Source organism: Cyprinus carpio, chromosome B11 (assembly GCF_018340385.1).
Source record: "Cyprinus carpio isolate SPL01 chromosome B11, ASM1834038v1, whole genome shotgun sequence".
Taxonomy (NCBI): Eukaryota; Metazoa; Chordata; class Actinopteri; order Cypriniformes; family Cyprinidae; genus Cyprinus; species Cyprinus carpio.
In genome coordinates, this window is record NC_056607.1 from 12,378,871 (window position 1) to 12,398,385 (window position 19,515).

Consider the following 19,515-nt stretch of genomic DNA (forward strand, 5'->3'; position numbering starts at 1 on the left):
TTACTGCACAGTGTTATTTAAGCTAGTGCCTGGTAATGCTGAACTAGTTGGTAAGAAAGATTTGTGTGCTGAAATACCACATGCTGTTGAATGCTGTTTGACAGACATGCATGAAGGCATTTGACTACATTTGTCTGGTACAAAAATATCCATAGAGTCAAAGGGTCAGTGCTGTCCTTGTGGAAAAAATACCCGGTAGTTGTTCATTCCATAACAGTGAGCAGCGAGTTTATGATCACAAAGCATGCTAAATAGGTCAAGACCGTACTCCGCTGTGAATATGGTTTCTCAACGACAAACCATTTATTGTATACGACGGAAGCTTGTACCTTCAAAAGCCCGCGCTGCATCCACAAGATGTGACCAGTCGAGACCAGAAGAGGGGTCCGGCAAGGGCATCATACCAGTGTCTGCCAGCCTGGCCTTGTCTGCCAGTGAGCCATCAGAGAACCAGAGCTCATCTGCAGTGACAGCACACATAGTTCATTAGAGGACAGTAGAGTGCATGAAACAAACTTCACTAGAGACTTTTTCATTTAATTTGTCTCTTTATTTCTTCATGATTCAGTTATTTTCTCTTGCGAACAGTCGTCCAGCTGGAAGTCCTATTAGCAAACCATATAACATCTGAAAAATTATGTATTTCCAAGGGAAACGGGATATTCAGTGAGAAAAAAAACCCAATTCATCCATCAATTGATTGGTTTATGAAAAGTTAGTGTGACGTGACATTCAGCCAAGTATGGTGACCCATACTCAGAATTAGTGCTCTGCATTTAAACCCAGTTCCGTTCCAAAGTGCAACAGAGCAGTGAACACACACACACACTGTGAACACACACCCGGAGCAGTTGGCCAGCCATTTTATGCTGCGGCGCCCGGGGAGCAGTTGGGGGTTCGATGCCTTGCTCAAGGGCACCTAAGTTGTGGTATTGAAGGTGGAGAGAGAACTGTACATGCACTCCCCCCACCCACAATTCCTGCCGGCCCGAGACTCGAACTCACAACCCTTCGATTGGGAGTCCGACTCTCTAACCATTAGGCCACGACTCCCCCAAAAGTTATACTAGAAAGGAGCTAAATTTGAATGCTGGTTTGCTAAAATAATGCTTGAAGAGTCATATAATTATTGGTTTACATCCAACAACCCACATTAATGTTTATTATTATTTATATTGTTTAAAAAAAACACAATAATTTGTGTATTGATAAACGTGATAGACCACAAGGCCTACGTGGCATCCATGGAAAAGTCATTTTTGAGAAAGAGAACATCATTTTATTTTGATTAAAGATTATAAAGACATTTTCATTTGGAATAATGTGCAGCACGGAATCATTCACAATTAGACCAGGAACATGCATTAGGAAAATAAAAAAGGGTCCAATCTGATTCCATGTTGACTTTAAAGTGCTATCTGAACAGAACATGTTCTGACCTAAATGTGCCTTTACTAAATAATTTAACTCATGAGAGACTACAATTACACTTGAACCATTCATCATGGATATAATGATCAGTTCGATTAAGAGGAAACTGAGACAGTCACTGAGGACACAGCTGAAGGGCCCTGACCGCTGCATAAACTACATTAAACATTCATGCAGTGGCAGAGATTTCAACTTGACAGAAAAACAGTTGCTGCTGCTCAACAGCCAAGGGCCAAAGGGCAACTTTACCCACAATTGGGTGTACTTATGGCAAAAGAATCAAACGCTGCAAGTCACAGAAGGAGAGGAAAATTAGCTCTAGGTGACCTAGAGAGCACACGTTTGCTAATTCACACAAAGTCTGCTCATGCAGGCAGACAGACAGGCCTCGCCTGAGAGCAGAGAGGTGAGAGTGATTTGAATAATGAATGAAGTTGGCTGGCTCAGAGTTCTGCTATAATGAGAGAGGAACTGCACGTTTCAGACAGCTGGAGAACAGCTCAAGTGTCTGTATGCGAAACACGCCAAGAGGCATTAGGTCCGTTCCATATGTGCTATTTATTGCTACAATTTTGCTTGTAGTTTTACATAAACATGCATTATATGGGCGTTGTTGTCTGTTATGGAGTGTCTTGATCATTTTTGCAGCATCCTATTTAACAAGTGCGATGTTTCTAAAACTAGTAAAGAATATATCTGCTAATATTACATAAATATTTTTTTAGAAAAAAAATTGAATTTTCAAAATGTACATAAAACTTTTTTTTCCAATTTAATTTAATTTAATTAACAGAAAACAGTTCCCATTTTGTTTAAAATAATATATAAAAATACAAAAAATATTTTGATTACATTCTTAATACATTCAACAAACTTTGTATTTTTTGTAAAAATACTGTATTTTTGTAAATATTTAAAGCTTTTAATGCTTGGAAATTGTGACAAATTTGTTAAAATATTTAATTTCCAAAATATACAAAACGTGGGCAGCATGTCGAGATGTAGCACTATTGTCCTTCGGGCGTCGGACCTTTTCCGATCCCTCTCTCTCCCACTTCGTTTCCTGTCTCACTACTATCCTATCAATAAAAAAGGCAAAAACGCCAAAAATGGATCTTTAAAAAGACACACAAAACAGAATGAAATTAACTTAACAGAAAATAGTCCCCTTAATTTGAGAACATTGCATATATTAGGGGTGTCGCGATATATCGGTATTGACGATAACTGTGATATTTTGAGAACATTGCATATATTAGGAATAGTGTGTAGATATAGATTAGCGATGACCCCAATAAATGAAGGTTCTCCTTATGATTCGCGTCACATTAAATACTCCATCGCCAGTTGTGGTTTGGCGCCCAGGAGTGATTGTGCCAGTGACACTCTCCCCTTCATACCATGACTTCCGGCAAATGCCCTAAATGTGAGCAAGGCATTGAACCCCCATTAGTACTGCTCCCCGGGCGCCGCAGTGATTACCGGAAATGGCGTGCCCACAACCCGGGTGTGTGTTCACAGTGTGTGTGTGTGTTCACTGTAATGTGTGTGTAGGTGTTAACTTTCACTGGGTGGGTTAAATCTGCTTCAGCACGAAATTAAGGAGTATCTCTGGGTCACCATAGTTTGCACATATTTTGAATCGTCACGTCACTTTCTGCCTTTCATATTCAAAGCAACAATTCGCGCGATAACGTGTTAATCGCTGTGACACGGCATTAGTACCGGCTTTTGTTCACACAGCTGCGTTCTGGGGACTGAACCCGTTCTCTTACTAGGTCCCCGACCCGGGTTCAATCCCGGAATCAATCCCGGGACGTGTTTGCTTTCACACGGAAGTCGACCCGGCAATGTTCCGGCAATTTGCCGGGTCCGACGTGCAGTGTGAAAGGGGCTAAAGTCACACAAGACGACACGCTCGCAGCTACTCAGAGGAGATCCATGTTCATCAGAGTAAGTTGCCATTATTGTACTAGTCATAGAATGGGAAACATTATAATAAACATGTTAACAGTGGTTTTCTGTGTTCATATATATTTAAGTAAAGGGTTACTCTTTACTCGTCTTATTTTTGTATTTGCAATCATTACGGCCTGTGTGTGGTAACACTTTATTTCTTTGTTCAAATCTATTAACAGTTACACGATTAAAACTGATCTTGAAAAACTGAGTGACCACACTGCTACATTAAACTCTGTAAAATGTTAAGTTGGTCAAAGTGCCATGCACTTAATGCCTCATCTGTGGTCATTCTTCAATAAGGTTCATTAGTTAACATATATAAATAACATAAATAATAATGAACAATATTTCCACAGCATTTATTAATCTTAGTTCATGTTAATTTCAGCATTTACTTATGCATTATTAAAATCACAAGTTGTGTTTGTAAACATTAATGCACTGTGAACTAACATGAACAATGAATGACTATTTTTATTAACATTAACAAAGATTAATAAATTGTGTAATAATTCATGTTCATTGTTCATTCATGTTAGTTAATACATTAATGTTAACAAATGACACTTATTGTAAAGTGTTACCATTCATAATTATCACATTCTGTTGAACTTGACAGTATTTTTTCTCTTTTCTTATTTCATAGGAGCTTCAAAGAAGACGGAGAAAGCATCTTGTACCCTGCGTTTATCAGTATCCTTTTCGTTGGTGAAAAAAGAAAACCAAAATAAACAAAGTAAAAAATAATTTGTGATTTTTTATTGTAAAGGTTTCTGTAGATATCAAGATATATCGATATTGTGAATTCTTATGGCCACAATAACCGATATGAAAAATCTAATATCGTGACAGCCCTAGCATATATATATATGCACACATTTCAATGGAAGCATTTTCTAAATACATTTCTATAAAAATAGTAATAAAAAAAAATGAGACAAACACTGACATAAAGTATCTTTTGCCGGTAGAAATGATGATTTCTCTTAAACACATGGGAAACATTGCTTTATTCACAAACATCTTTGCAATGTTTACTTTTTTTCGCTTCGATGGAAACACATCTTACGTTAGCAATTATGTACATATAAGTTAAACTTCCCTTGAACATGCCTTCTGTTCAACTACGTCACGCTCCAGCTGTTTAACGCATGAACACGTTCTGCTTTCAGTGACCAGTCCAGCACAGCTACACAAAAATCATGCTATTATAATGGTTTTCCTATTACAGCAAACTCTTCATCCTACTTGCATATTTCAGTAGACGTATAATAGTATGATTAGCACTAAGTCTCTCAAGCATTAGCAGCAGATTTATAGTATCATTACTTGCTTCATTACCAAGTACAACATTAAAGTCTGCGGAGGATAAAATTACCGTAACAGGAAGGAATGTGGTGAGTTTACAGAGGAGATGGAAAAATCTGTTATGAGCCAAAAAAAGCTCATTTATTCCATTATCATCAAGCATGTCTTAATGCTGACAATCCGAGCGTTTACATTATATGTACAGCTGGTACTGTGATGCATTCTGGAACCGGGCGATCTTTAAAACAACGTTAGCATCACTAAGATGGTAATAACATCTGCGAACACTCACTTTTGAGCTGACTGGCAGCGTGGTTAAGACCCATGCGAGGTGGTAGGGTGCTGTGGTAGGGCAGGGCGCTGCTGAATAGGATGTCATTGGGTATGGCCTGGTCCAGCATGGAGCTCCGAGAGCTCGCTAAAGACAGCGCCCTCCGGTGGCTGCTGCACAAGCTCTCATCTGAGAGCGTCCGGTACAGGGAGCGGCGTGGAGACTGACCGACAAGTGGTATCTGAAATAACACAAAATGCAGAGATAGAGGAGAAGGAGAGAGACGAATGGGATAGAAATAGTAGAAGACGAGTACCAGGAAGACAAAGAGAAAGCAGAAAGAGAGAGATCGAGTGGGAGAGGGGGAAACGAAGATATTATTCATCACAATATGATTATATGAAAGGCTCTGCAATATTGTTAATAAAACAGCCGTGGCAATAAAGCACATATCACTTAATTGAATTGTGGGAGAGAGGTGGGGGGTGGAGAGCAGGAGGAGGGTGAGCTAAGGGAACATGAGACTCAGCTGGGGACCAATCAGCAGTCAGAGTGAGTGACTGTGGGGCTGTGAGTCGGACCTATTAGAGTCATGGCGCTCTCATCAATAATGCAGGCGCAATGGACACGGTCCTCACGGGGGGTCTACGGGCGGGGGGGTGGTACAGATGTTTTGATTAGAGACATGAACGTGACAGAGGACCAGCAGACCTCAGAGATGGCCTTCTTATAATAGCCTACAGGAATTAGAGAAAAATGAATACTACAGTGTAGAATTAATGTTTGTGCAGAGTGAGACTGCGTGCAACAATGAAATATGGATTACTATTTTATTAAATGTCACAACAACAATAATAATAATAACGATATTAACCAATAATAATATCCTCGATATTATCTAATTTCATCTAATATAACTTAAACATAATTAACTTAATAATTATTGTTGTTATTGTTTTTGCTCTTGTTAACAGGAAAAAAAAAATATTAATAATAATTTTTCCAACAGTTGGAAATGCTTATTCATAATAATTAACAAAATTTTATATAAATAATGTTAAAAATTTAAGCTGTATACATTATGTTTTAAATAGTTGTTTGTTGTTTGTCATGATACCCAATGCATTAACTAATGTTAATTATAGTAGAGTGTTACCTAAGAATTTTATAATTTGGATTTTGTTTTAAATTATCACTCGTGTACATATGCATTACGCCTTTGGCTTTCTCACTGGGGGTTTGTGAGGCATTATTCTTTGTAAAGCTCTTTGGAACAATATGCATTGTGAAAAGTGCTATGCAAATGAAGCAAATTAAATCTTACAGTGAGACACACACAAGTAGAGTGTGTGGGCATATGCAGCTTTATAATCCACACTGCTGTGAGCACATCAGGTGAGGAAAATGACTGATTGTTGTGACCTCATTTCCTCTAGACACTTCCATTAGTCAACCAAATGGCTGTTACCCAGGCTGCTTGATTTGCTTGGCATTGTAACACGTCAGTGAATAATGTGTTTAGCGCAAAACATGTTTAAAATGTATAATTCCTTTGTTTTTCAGTGTTGCTTTAAAACATGTCCTAACTACAGCAGCACTTGCTCACACTGCATTACTCATCCTCCAGGGCTCAGCTCTACACTCACCTTGCCAGGACCTGCCTGCCCCGGGGGACTGTCGGGTAGAAGCATCCTGAGGAAGGCCTCCTTAGAGAGCGTCTGGAGCTTCTCACCAGCACTGTTAACCACCTGGGATGGGTCTCGCAAATACAGCCCCCTGAGAAAGACACATGGTTACAAAGAGGGAGAGGAAGGGTGAAAGAAAATGAAACAAATTAAGACAAGAAAAGAGACATTAGCAGCAGGTTTTGCTGTTGTATCAATCTAAAGTGAATAGTGCCTCCTTTGTATGGGTTGCTGTAGATTTAGGTTTCTCTTTGTAAAGGTGCTACAGAAAAAATATTCCAAGGACTACAAGGACACCGCTACAGTTGTGACGAAACAGGTTTAAGGGCCATTGAGTAAGGAACAGCCTACACACAGTCATGACTTGACTCATCAGGGAACAAATCAATACAAATCACTGACTCATTGGAGCTAAAAGGAACAGTTCACCCAAAAAAGAAAATTTGTCATAGTTTAATCACATGTTTGTTGTTTCAAAACCATATGATGAATTCTTAGTGAATTTTTAAACAATATACTGGCCAGGCCCTTTTTAATATAACAAGTGAATGAGGACTAGGACTGGCAAGTTTCAAAATGACAGAAAGCACAAAGACAGGATCATAAAAATGTCGTCACACACCATTTCTTGTCTCTTTAAATCTTTTGATGCCATACAAAAGCTTTATGTGAGGAATAGTGTTAATTATGTTAATGAAAACTATGATGGAAAATGTTTGTTGACAAGCTTTATTTCCGTGACTAAAAAGAGATGAAGATGAGATGACAATAAGATCAATAAACGATAACTGTGACTATATCAACATGCGATATTGTTGATGACAAAAGATGAGACTAAGATGTATCTTAAAAAAAAATATACAAAAATCTCTTATTTTCGTCGAAAAAAGGAGACAAAATATAATTGCAGACTGATGTAAGTGCCTCTAATACACAAGCTTTCATGCGTGGTTGCCAGATAACAAGAGTTCAAATCCCCAAATCAGAGCTTTTCTGATAACAGGATACATTTTCTGCCCGGTGTTTAGCTTCATTTTTAACCATGCTATTGCGGAATTACTATTAGGAATTTTAATGGTTATAATATTTTCGATTTTTACCATTTTTCATAATGTAGATCAAGAGAGAGCATATCTAAGTCTTTGATATTAATTTATATAATATAACATATATTATAATAAACATTAGATGAAGTAAAATAAGCCATGTGTATGAGTTCACATTCTGTTGGTTTGTGCTTATCGGTGAAAGTACAATACCTGAAATGCAAAAATATATTTCTCAAATGACAACAATCACTGCGATTTGCAATTTTGCCATTATACAGCATGACAATAGAGTAACCAAGTTTTCACTAACTAAAACCTTTAAAGACATTTAGTTGGCTAAATTTTGACTAAACATAAACAGGACAAGGTTGACTAAATATGAGAACTAAAAAGTACATTTGACACAGGACTAAGACTAATTTAAAAGACTAAGACTAAATTAAAAACTGCTGACAAAATTAACACTAGTGAGGAACATACCAAAATGTAGTATTTTAATATATTGACACTCACTAAATGGGAAGATAATCAGTGAATAATGCCTGTTCTTCACATGAAACTATCATGTAAAGGAAATAAAAATGCATGGGCTACTTTTTTTCAGTGACATAAGGATGAGTAAATTATATCAGATTTTTTTGTGTGTGAACTGTCCCTTTAAGGGAGTAGATAGTGCCATTTTTACAGGACAAGAGGGAAGGAACAACACAGTGAACAATTCAGGGCCAGGTAATGATCCAAATACCTTGATTTCCTCAACAGTGTCTTTAGGAGTAAAGACAACAAAGCCTCTGACTGACTGAGGTGGCAACAAAGAGGGAAAAAATTATTACAAAGAGCTTTGAATCAATTCAGTGTCCCTGTTGCTTTTAAACCTGACACAAGAGAAATATGAATTTCCATCAAATATGATCTGCGTCAGGAAAACGTCAGCATCCCCTGGTGAGCTTGTCAATCAAATCGAGTCTCTGCTTTAATTCTCAGAGAAACATTTACCAGGCCTTCCGTCTGATAATGTGAAGTGGCAGGTGTCAAGTAGATTCTGTCTGGATTCTGTTCGATAGAGGTTATATAATATGTCTGTTGACATTGATCATCTCTTAGATGCTGCTAGCAACAGACGTGTTACTGACCTAAAAGGTTTTCTGAATGTCACTGCTATGCAGTGTTACCGGTCAATGCATTAGTTAAACAAAAAAAGCAACATAACTGAAGTGATTTAATCTCACTACGAATACTTCACTAGCTCTAACGTTGCGTAAGATTCATAAAACATTAAGTGCTACTTACCTAAAGTCTCTTGCTTGCCCTTGCTCCTCCAGTAAGTGGTCATTTTCTCCTTTCTTCCAGCCAGTCAAATATTTTTCGCCATGTGACTGGCAGCTAAGCGAGTGCTTCTCCCGCCCTCCCATTGGAGTGGTGTCCGTAGGAGAGATAATGTAGATTTTAGAGGGGTCAATGGAGCTGGAATTCTTCAAGCAGCGTTCAGATGGGCTTCCAGAATGACGAGAACCACTGGGGGGAGGAAATGAAACCAACAACTGATTAAATAACTGATTTATCATGTAATGATGTCGCCTGTCTTAGTAAGAACCATTAATTATCAGGTTTTAAGAGTATTCTTGTCAAGGCATGACCATGGGAAAAATAAAACTGACTGCTGAAACAGCAATAAACCGTACAGCTGTTTCCATTCTGCCTCCTGCACAAACAGTATTATTTTAGTATTATTTATAAACTATTATAGTACTATAGCTTTTCTTTTAATATATTCATTTTAAAATTAGTTTTAGTAGTTTTGTATTTTAGTCATTTTGTTCATTTTTATACATTAATTTTTATTTCAGTTTTAGTTGCAGTAATTTATTTCAGCTTAAACTTATTTCAGTTAATTGTCAAGGCAACATCTGTAAATTTCAAAAGTTTTTCATCTAACATTTCTATTTTATTTGAGATTTATTTCAATTAAAGAACATATCTTTGAATAGTTAACAATAAAATCACTGCACAACAACATGCTTCTGTTATGATATTAAACTAACTCCATATAACAGTCCAATAGTCCAACTTGAAAAAAAAAAGGACTGTGGTGGAAATCGCTGCAGGGCTGATGAGATGATGTTTGGCTGTTTGTGTCAAATCACCTCATCTCTGCAAACTCAGATTGTTAGCAAGCTCTCCATGTGTGTCTGTCTGTGTTCAGACCCGTAAAAACAAAGCTGAATACAGAAGCACCTTTTTATTGTATAACTGACCTAAGTTTGTCAAGTTGAACCACAAGAACAAAACATGCTGTTCGCTTCTTTGAAAGCATTATATGCCAGAATAAAACGAAAAGAAGATCTTATGCTTTCATTGTTTTTAATTCAGTCAACTAAATTTTGTTGATATTTGTTTAATATTTGATTTTTAATGTTACTGTGAATTTAACATTCTTACAGAAGGCCAGTGTAATTATGGGCATCTTACTAAATGTGCGCAGCTGCAGAAAATGAAAGCAAAATATTAAAGAACGACACAGTTGTTGATAAGTAATCAAGCAAACCTTAAAAAATGTTCAAAAATCTATAATAATTTTCCACTCTCCTTTTCTACTTACATTACATTACATTACATTTTTGCATTTAGCAGACGCTTTTATCCAAAGCGACTTACAGTGCATTCAGGCTGTTTGTTTTTATGTGACATGTGTTCCCTGGGAATCAAAACTTAAAGTTTTTTCGTTGTTAAATTTTTGCTATAATGTGTTGCCTGGGGAACTTACTTACCTTGAAAGCGAAGAGATCTCACTCAGGTCTCCAGTGCTGCCATCCGTGGTGTGACCGGTGGGTGTAGCAGCAACATATCCTTGAGACAGGAACATCTTTGCCCTTCCTTCATCTGTCTCACCATCCTCATGGTATTCCAGAGGCCACGGGAGTCCCGTCTCGACCCTCCCATCCCTCATGACCATCCGTGAGGGTCCCACCCCAGTCAGGGGCAGGGCAGGAGGTGGAGGGGGCATGCAGGGTGCTGTATCTATGCCACTGTCAGTGGACGCCCCCTTTATGTAGGTGAGACCCAGGGACTCTGGATCCATTGGGTCTCCAGAACCAAAATGTTTCTCGTCACTGCCGCTAGAAGCATTGCTGGAGAGGGTGTTGTTACTGGAGTGGCTGGAGCAATGACTGTGGCAGCTCTTCTCACCAGTCTGGAAGATTATGGAAGATGACCAAGTGTTATAGTAGTTCAAAAGTTTGGGGCTGGTAAGATTTTTCATGTTTCTTTATAAGAAGTCTCTTATGCTCGCCAAGGCTGGAATTATTTATTTATTAACCTGCATTTATTAAACAAGGCTGCATTCATCAAAAAATACCAATTTCCAAGTAAAAAAAGACAAAAAAGAAAAAAGTTTTTATATATATATTTTATATATATATATTGACGATTTTTTTAAATAAAATCCCACAATTTTTTTTTTATCAGGGTATTTTGAAATTAATTCAGTTTAAAAATAAATTGTTTTCTATTTTTTTTTTCCTGTTTTTATGTCCTGAACTACATAAGCACTGAATACGAGGCAGGCAAACAATTTATCGAAATGTGACATTTGTTTACTGCTCTTTGAAAATACAACCCAACAAAAATGGATGAAGGACGACGCGTGATTTTCTTACGTCAAGATGAAGGAAGACCCCTGGAGCGGTGACGTGCATTTAGTAGAGCAATAACAGCAACAGATAGAGGAACCAGCGCTGCACCATTACCACCTAATGTGACCAATCTCATGGAAAATGAATAATTGATTATTCTGTTAAATTGCATCGTCTAAATTTAAGCCCTTTCAAATGAATTGAAAGCGGATGATTTTTAAACTTTAATGCACGGTTTGCTTTGGAAGATCTACTATGGTGCACTATTTCCAAATGTCCCCTCTGGCTAAAGCCAGTGTGGTCAACACACTACTGCAAAACACTGTCAGTTCTGTGAATCATGTAATGGAGGAATGTAAGGCTTTGCATAAGTAATATGAGATAAACATGACCCATGAATTTTCTTCTTGCCCTTAGCATCAGCACTGGCTGCGAGCAGCAGGGTAGGATGACCTTTTTGCACTTGATAAATCAGGTGGATTTGTACTTAACCTGATGCACAAGAGAGAATGTACAGTGCGGTGTCCTGTAACTGGCGTCCAGTTTCTTACGTCAATTCCCACAGGGACTGCGTGACTGGATGGGACACTATGAGCCATCTGCCATAGATGTCAACCCCACCTTTTCTCCAAACCAGTGACCTCCCCTCCACAACCACCCAACCACATGGAGAAATGTGGTGCATTTGCAGTGCTGCCAACTACACGTTCCTGACTAATGAGGTCACTGCACCCATCAGCCACATATAAACACACAAACACTTGCACCGACACATGCATTCACTTAGCATATGTTCCTGTTGCTGTACAGTGCAAGACATTTACTGTATCTTAAAGATATTCACACTCCAATAACCAAAAGTTAATATGCAAACTAGGAAATCGCTGTCTGGAAGGAATGTTGACAAGCAGACTAATACAAGTTCCAGTGCTATAAAAAAAATTATTAGTCTAATTAATTCAGCGGAACGGACAGTTTTATAGTTCATTTGATTGATCACTTACCCGAGGGAATTTACCAGGTGATTCTTTCGCTCCCTGTCTCTGTAAACCTCGGTTCAGGATCTTGGTGGATGGGATGTGCCATTTGGCTTCAGGAACACAAGGCGAACCTGGAAATCATGAATGTGATGTTACATGACGTTGATAGGAGCGCTATAAATTTAAATCTGGTTAATTTTAACCAAATGATTTATAAAAAAAACATGTCTCAATTTATTTAATGCAGCTTGGTAAATTCAGTCGATTAAATTGGTAAATCAATTCTATAATTTGTTTGAAACTTATCTAGCTGAATCTGCATTGGAGTTTAAGAAAAACAGGGCTTCCGTACCGGCAGATCGTGTCCTCTCCAGCTTGTGCTCCCTTTCTCTGTGCCCATCTCCTTCTTTTTCTTCTGGCTGGTCGTGAAGGGCAGGTGATTGCGATCTATTGGACAAACAGCGCAAATGTCAACAGGCATTATTCATTAATGGTGTTTCAGTTTTACTATTCAAGCATATTGTATAAGCCTGATAATTGCATTTCATATGGACTGAAAATGTGGCTCAATGTCTGAAAGGGCATTGATAATGAAAACTGATCCTAGCATTGGTTGGGTGCTGAGGATTCAAGACTATTGTTTGCGTGTTGGTCTGTGAATGGACAGCTGATGTTCACATAGATGGTCATGAAATATTAGCTCATAGTGGACATGACAGAAAAGAGGACATAGAATTACACTCCAATATAACTTGACTTGACTTCATCTTCTACCTAATTCTGTTTGCACCAAAGATTTGCACCAAATCTCATATGATTAGACTCCTGCAATAACCTCTAAACCTGCTGGGCCCTTTGGTTTCTGAGTTACAAGGCTGCTTCAAACAGAATCTCATTACCCATCATAACTGGCTTTCTGGGCCCATGTGCCGCAGGGACCGGGGTCACTGGAGGTTGATTGGTTACTGGGAGAACTGCAGTAGTGCTGGCCGGGATTTCCAGATGGACTCTGAACCATCTCGAAGTCCTGCAACACCCTGCAATGAGCAAACACAGGGCAGAAGCTCATTAATCAAAACTCTGGTGGCATCAGCAATGAGAGCGCTACAGCAAGACTCATTCATATTCTGGGCCGGAGGGAGGAAACACTGTCAAAAAAAAAGTGGTGGAGCAGATTCTATTCATAGCAGGACCCCGTGTCTCCAGGCCTGGGAACGTCTGCACATTCCAGGGGGGAAAAAAGAGAAACGTACTCCAGGAAGGAATGACAGTCCATGTGCAACACGGATCCCAGCAGAGGACGAGATGACAGCCTGGGTGAAGAGGCCGCAAAGGTGTGTGCATTTCAGACAAGGTGAAGACACAAGCATGCAACACACAGTCGCTCTCAACTGCACAAGAAGACGCACATTATGAAGAAATCCCAACTCTACAGCACCAGAAAATCAAGTTTCCAATTAGCTCACCCTGAAAGGCGTCTCCTGAGAAATACGAAAGCACGAATCAATGCCACACCAGACTAGGACATAATCATTCTGTACTTTTTTCCTTCCTCTAATCCACAGGGTGGCATGTATCATCCTTAATAGCCTCTATGTGCTCCCTTTTGGGCTTTCCCAGCGGATATATCAGCGGAGCTGTGTCTGGATCAAACATTACCGTTATGAATCAGTGTTTCTTAAAGTTCCTGTTGCTGAGCCCGATAAAAACCAGGTGTTGCTTTTTGTTACCTGTCCTGACACATTCACAGTGGCGACCAATACAGAATAACTTAATACTCAGATTAAACTGAAAATACTGTATTTTCATTTCTCTTATGCTTGACATTTGGGGCAAATGTTTTTGGGTAAATGTGCCAAAAATCCCACATCACAACAAAAACATCAACACAGATTTAAACAATAAAATAAAAATAAAAACAGCAGCCTACTGTATACTGTATTATCTTTCTCTCCCTATACACATATTATTTTAATTTGATAGAATTTCATATAAAATCACATTTGTGAAGCAAAACTGTAAATTTGATTTAAAAAATAGATTCATATATTACTTTAGCATTCAGAATTATATTTTTCTGCATTAAAGAGAATACACCACATTTAATTTCGTTCTGAAGTGAAACGTTTCCAAAGGTAGTCCTCAGTTTACAGAGATAATATGACATAATTTAATCAATTTTCATTTGGTAATATGAGCCAGAAAAATGTTTATGCTTGCATCTCACTTTAGGCATTTTTGCTTTAGCTGTCCATATAAAACTGATTCTCAGATGAATAAGCATTATAGAAAATTTGGGTATTATCTATCCTTTACATCATCAGAGACATGGACTAGAACAGAAAAGGTCTAGGGACGATATAGACATCAATACATTGCACGTGCCCATACACAAATAAACAGCTAAATCCTGGGTAAGGAAGACCCACATGCTGTAACAGGGATGACAGGATCAGTTACACAAATCAAACCAATCCACTTTGTGCCTCCATGAGAATCACTTCCCTATAGTTTCATGAGTAGTAATCATGAGAGTTGGATCACAGTATGACACACAAGTGAAATTACAGGTATATATAAGCATGAAAGAGCAGCATATGTGTTTGGAATGACAATCACATATCTCCTACCTGGAACCATCCTGGTACTTCTTATCAAAAGAAGTGCTACGTGAGATGGCAGCTTGTGCGTACTGGAACATCTGCTGGCTCGGGGAGGGTCGATCTGGACCCTGAGTGGGTGAAACACGAGACAGCGGCAGCCCCTGGGGAACATGAGTCATCCTGTGCCAACCAGGCCCTGTACCAAGAGTCTTGTACTCCATGATGGGGACACGATACAGCTCTGAGGCACCTCTGAAAAACAGAGAGAGGAAAATTACCATGGGTTTTTAGACTTGCTACCATGTTTTTTGGACTACCAAGCTTTTGAAAGAAGCCTCTGAAAGAAACCTGCATTTATTTGCCAAGGCTGCATTTATCAAAAATATCAATTTCCAAGTAAAAAAAAAAAAAAAAAAAAAAAAAAATAATAATCTCTCTATATATATATATAAGTTTTACAAAAAAAAAAAGTTACTATTTAAGATTTTTAATTAATTTGAATTTACTAGCGAATGAAGATTGTTTTAAAGCAAATCCCATTATTATTAAAACACTAATATTGTGAAATAATATTACAGTTTAAAATAACATTTTCTGTTTTAATATATTTTAAAATGTTATTTATTCCTGTGATGGCAAAGCTGAATTTTCAGCATCAATACTCAAGCCTTCAGTGTTACATGATGCAGCAGAAATCATTCTAATATGCTGATTTGGTGCTTATAAAACATTTATTCATTAGGATCAATGTTATAAAAGTTGTGTTGCTTATTATTTTTTATGGAAACAAAGAACAGTAATAATTTGAAACATATCTTTTGTAATGTCTTAATTGTTACTTTTGGTAAATTTAATGCATCCTTGCTGCATAAAATAATATCTGACACATAACTTTTGAACGGTAGTGTATACGCATGCATGGGCATTACTACTGTTTTACCATTTGATACCATTGCAGTTCTTTTTTATGCACATCACTCACAACAGCCCAACATTTCATTTTTGATGACTCAGGTGACTTATTTTGAACATGGTGAAAAGTCAAAGTGATTTGAGTTTTCAGGTTGAGTCATATGAACTTTTCTCTACAGGTAAGCATAAAGCATAAAGCAGAAATTCCTGCTCCAATAAACAGGACGAGACCAATACTGTGCGTGGCATAACATACATCCAGCATTACTGTCATCGTTACCTGATTTCTCAGATACTATATATAGGACATAAGTGCTTTGTGATAGGCGCCAACATGAGCTAATGAACTTGCATTATATCAACAGCACATCATCTAATTACTGAAAAGCCTGCTGGGATTAATCACATCTATACTATGGATTAGCCTGATTTTTGGATAGATCGCTGTTTTTTTCCTCAAGTTAATTAGCCTTGAAATGGCTGAGAGATTGAACTAAGCATTGTGGGGGCAGACTGCTCCTTCCAAAAGAATAAGGATTATCATGGCAGCTGAGTTTACAGGTCAGAGCACCCCCAACAGTGGGATCGCTTTCTTCACACTTCTGAGCTGACTGGATACCTCCCGGCTGTTGACGCTTATATACACACACAGAGGGGTGTAAAGGTCTAAGACCACAGTGAAAAGCATGGATTCATTTAGTTTGTGACATTAATTTTGTGATTCCTTTCTCCAGATGATCAGATGTAACCAATTACTAACACATTCTGAAAGTTCTTCTAATTCAAATAATTCACTAATAACATAATTTGTATCAAATGAGAAAAATGCAAAATAAAAGCATTTTCTCCAGTGGTCTCAGGCTTTTGGACTCCAATGTACATAATTGTAAGCTGTATTTACAGCCAGGCTATTTCTATGAATCCATTCCAATTTATTAATCTGGATTACTTTTCTAGTCAGCTAGTAAAATACCAAATTTAGTGTCAAGGGAAGATCTTGTAAGTGAAATTGGCAGACTGTATTAAATGATAATCACCACAGGGATGTTTGGCAAGAGAAAAGACACATCCGCAAATGAGATGACAAATGGTTTCAGATAAATGATGCACTGTATTTTTCTGTGATTATCTGTGGCGTGTGTTATTAGAGAGGGAGAAACCAAAAGAACAAACAGAAAATTAACACAAGTTCAAACTACGCCAGCGGGATTCACTGATGGTTAATCTTGCATTTCCGTTTTCTAATCCACTCTGTTCCGACCACACATACAGAACTGCTCCCAAAACAAGAATCTCTGGTGATCTTCTTGAATCGCAGAGAGCTCTCAAGACAGATTCTCACAGCCTCTACAATAAGATACAGTTCTTCAAAGAAGTACTTCAGTGAAGAACACCACACTCTTGGACTCTCACACAACAAATTCCTGGAATTGAGAAATGTCTTACAAAGAAAGTGTTGTGAATAAAAAAAAAAAAAAAAAACACTATTCATTTCAAGTTCAAGACTCTTCTAAAGACTGCAGACTTTAAGACAGACCAAGCTAGATTTTTACAGAAATGGGAGTAGTTTTGTTGCTATGAATGGTTATGCATTGCTATGCAGTGTCTGCATAGGTGATACAGGTAGTTTTAGTGTGTCGCTATGTGGTTGCTAAAGTGCTACAATTAGTTTTAGTGCTTAGTATTCTTGCTAAATACTTCTAAACTCACTGCTCTGATCTGTAACCAAATACAATTCTGACTTGTCCGGGCATGCTTCAGTTAACTATAGTTCTCTAGAAACGCTTTCCCAAGATACAGATATAGAGAGCAGTTAAGGTCAACCAGAAGTGCAAGCAATCCTCTATAAATTTTTGTTTACAAAAAGCACAGCGTGCTTGATATGACTGGCTTTTATGCCTCACAGGGAGGCGATAAATGTCAATCCAGTTATTGACAGTCTGGAGGGTCACTTTAATCTCTGCCTTTAGATGTTCTTGGTAAAGCCCTCAGCTCTTCTGAAATGAGCAAACAGAACATGAGGCACATGTTCAACAAAGTTCAACAGGGTTCTAGGTCACTTTCTATTCCAGGATAGAAAAAAAATGGAGGACCAACTGTACCTTCTAGGGGTGCCATCCTCATGTGGCTGTATGACCACCACCGTAACAGGTGAGGAGGTCCGCAGATATTCAATCATCTGCTCGTGAGTTAGAGTCCCAACAGCGACCTTGCAGATCTCCAACAAACGGCAGCCGGGGCGAAGTCCTGCCTGCCAGGCAAACCCGAATGGCTCCACATCGGCTACCACACCCTCAAAGTTGACATGGAATCCCAGCTGGCCCAGGGCATTTCTGCGCAGGGTCATCTCTAGCGCCTCACAACCCCTGGTGACCATCTGCAGGAAAGTTAGAACAGACAAACAAACTTTAACCATCTGAAACTGGGCTTTTTGTCACCTCAGCGACTTTTGAAGATAAAATCTGTGCTGTGATAATGGGCAGAGGGTCCTGCACAGGTAAGCATGCAGATGGGTAAGCAGGTACGCAGAGATATAGATGATGGTGGAAGCCAGGTCTCTCAAGGATGAAATTAACCAATGTCAAAGCAACATGGGAGAACACAACAGACTGGTTATCTCATGAATAACACATTCCTACAACCCGAACTGACAACCTGGGGCCAGATTCACATTTTCTTCTTATTTTCTTGTTTAGAGTATTTTGTATTCCCAAAAATATTTCTTAAAACTTCTTTAAATTCAACTTTATTTATGAAAAACAAATAATTTCTTAAACTTAGGATAACCTAGAACTGGTCTTAAATCCCAGAAGGTAAGATGTTATATGAATTTATTATTATTTTAATTTTTTATTATTATTTTTCAAATTTTTGTAATTAAGCATTAAAACAAAACACTAGCTAGTAGCTACATATAATACATCACACTACTACTAGGGATGTGCACAAGTTCACACCAAGGATTGGTAATGTAAACAATGATTGTGTGACATGATTTTTGTTGAATTTGAATTTACTAACAACTCATCAAAAACAAGTCAATTGGGAATTTTAATGTAAGCCTATAATTACAATATAATTCAGAAACACGGCCTTTGAACTGATCAGCGAGCCATAGAACTGCCATACAAACCAGATAATGCCAAAACCATTTTCTCAAGAAAAAGAAAAAAGATGAACTGAGTTGAACTGTTAGGAATTTCATAATAAATGTCTTAATTTCTTTCTTTAGAGGATTTACCATTAATCTGCCCCCTGACACCTAAAACAAATGTGTTTTGGATAAAACAGCTTAAACCTTCTGCATGCAACTACTTGATCGGAAAACAAACAGTTTTAAGCAAACCTCAGGTAAGCTGATATTACTCTGACCCAGAGCCCAAAGGTACCTTTTCTAAGCACCCACAAAAACAACAAAAGCACTTTGAAGAGACTGAGGTGGTTAAAATGAAATATAAGCTTCCTTTTTTAAATAAAAAGATCTGTTGCTCAACAATTCAGACATAACGTGGCTTTTACCATACTAAACCATTTCACATTATTTTGCCACCAACTTTCAATAAAATGTGTAAAAATAATTTCTTTTAAAAGAGGCATAAACCACAAATAGTCATAATTAAAGAATATGAAAATACCCTGCATTAATTTCTTACTTATGCATAACAAAATATATTTAGAAACA

The 19,515-nt window shown here is 37.9% G+C and overlaps 1 protein-coding gene across 4 annotated transcripts in view; it reads right to left on the reverse strand.

The window, feature by feature from the left end:
- LOC109081480 (signal-induced proliferation-associated 1-like protein 2) overlaps positions 1–19,515 on the reverse strand; it is a 65,304-nt gene that overhangs the window by 4,848 nt on the left and 40,941 nt on the right. For 3 of the 4 annotated variants that reach the window (XM_042733924.1, XM_042733925.1, XM_042733926.1), the window contains exons 9-18: positions 17,936–18,210; positions 14,949–15,173; positions 13,218–13,355; positions 12,671–12,765; positions 12,343–12,449; positions 10,475–10,896; positions 8,997–9,221; positions 6,619–6,748; positions 4,994–5,213; positions 330–461 (exon numbers count right to left, since the gene is read on the reverse strand). In XM_042733924.1, the coding sequence (XP_042589858.1) occupies positions 330–461; positions 4,994–5,213; positions 6,619–6,748; positions 8,997–9,221; positions 10,475–10,896; positions 12,343–12,449; positions 12,671–12,765; positions 13,218–13,355; positions 14,949–15,173; positions 17,936–18,210 (1,969 nt within the window). The remainder of the gene's footprint in view (positions 1–329; positions 462–4,993; positions 5,214–6,618; positions 6,749–8,996; positions 9,222–10,474; positions 10,897–12,342; positions 12,450–12,670; positions 12,766–13,217; positions 13,356–14,948; positions 15,174–17,935; positions 18,211–19,515) is intronic. The other variant, XM_042733927.1, reaches the window with a different exon arrangement.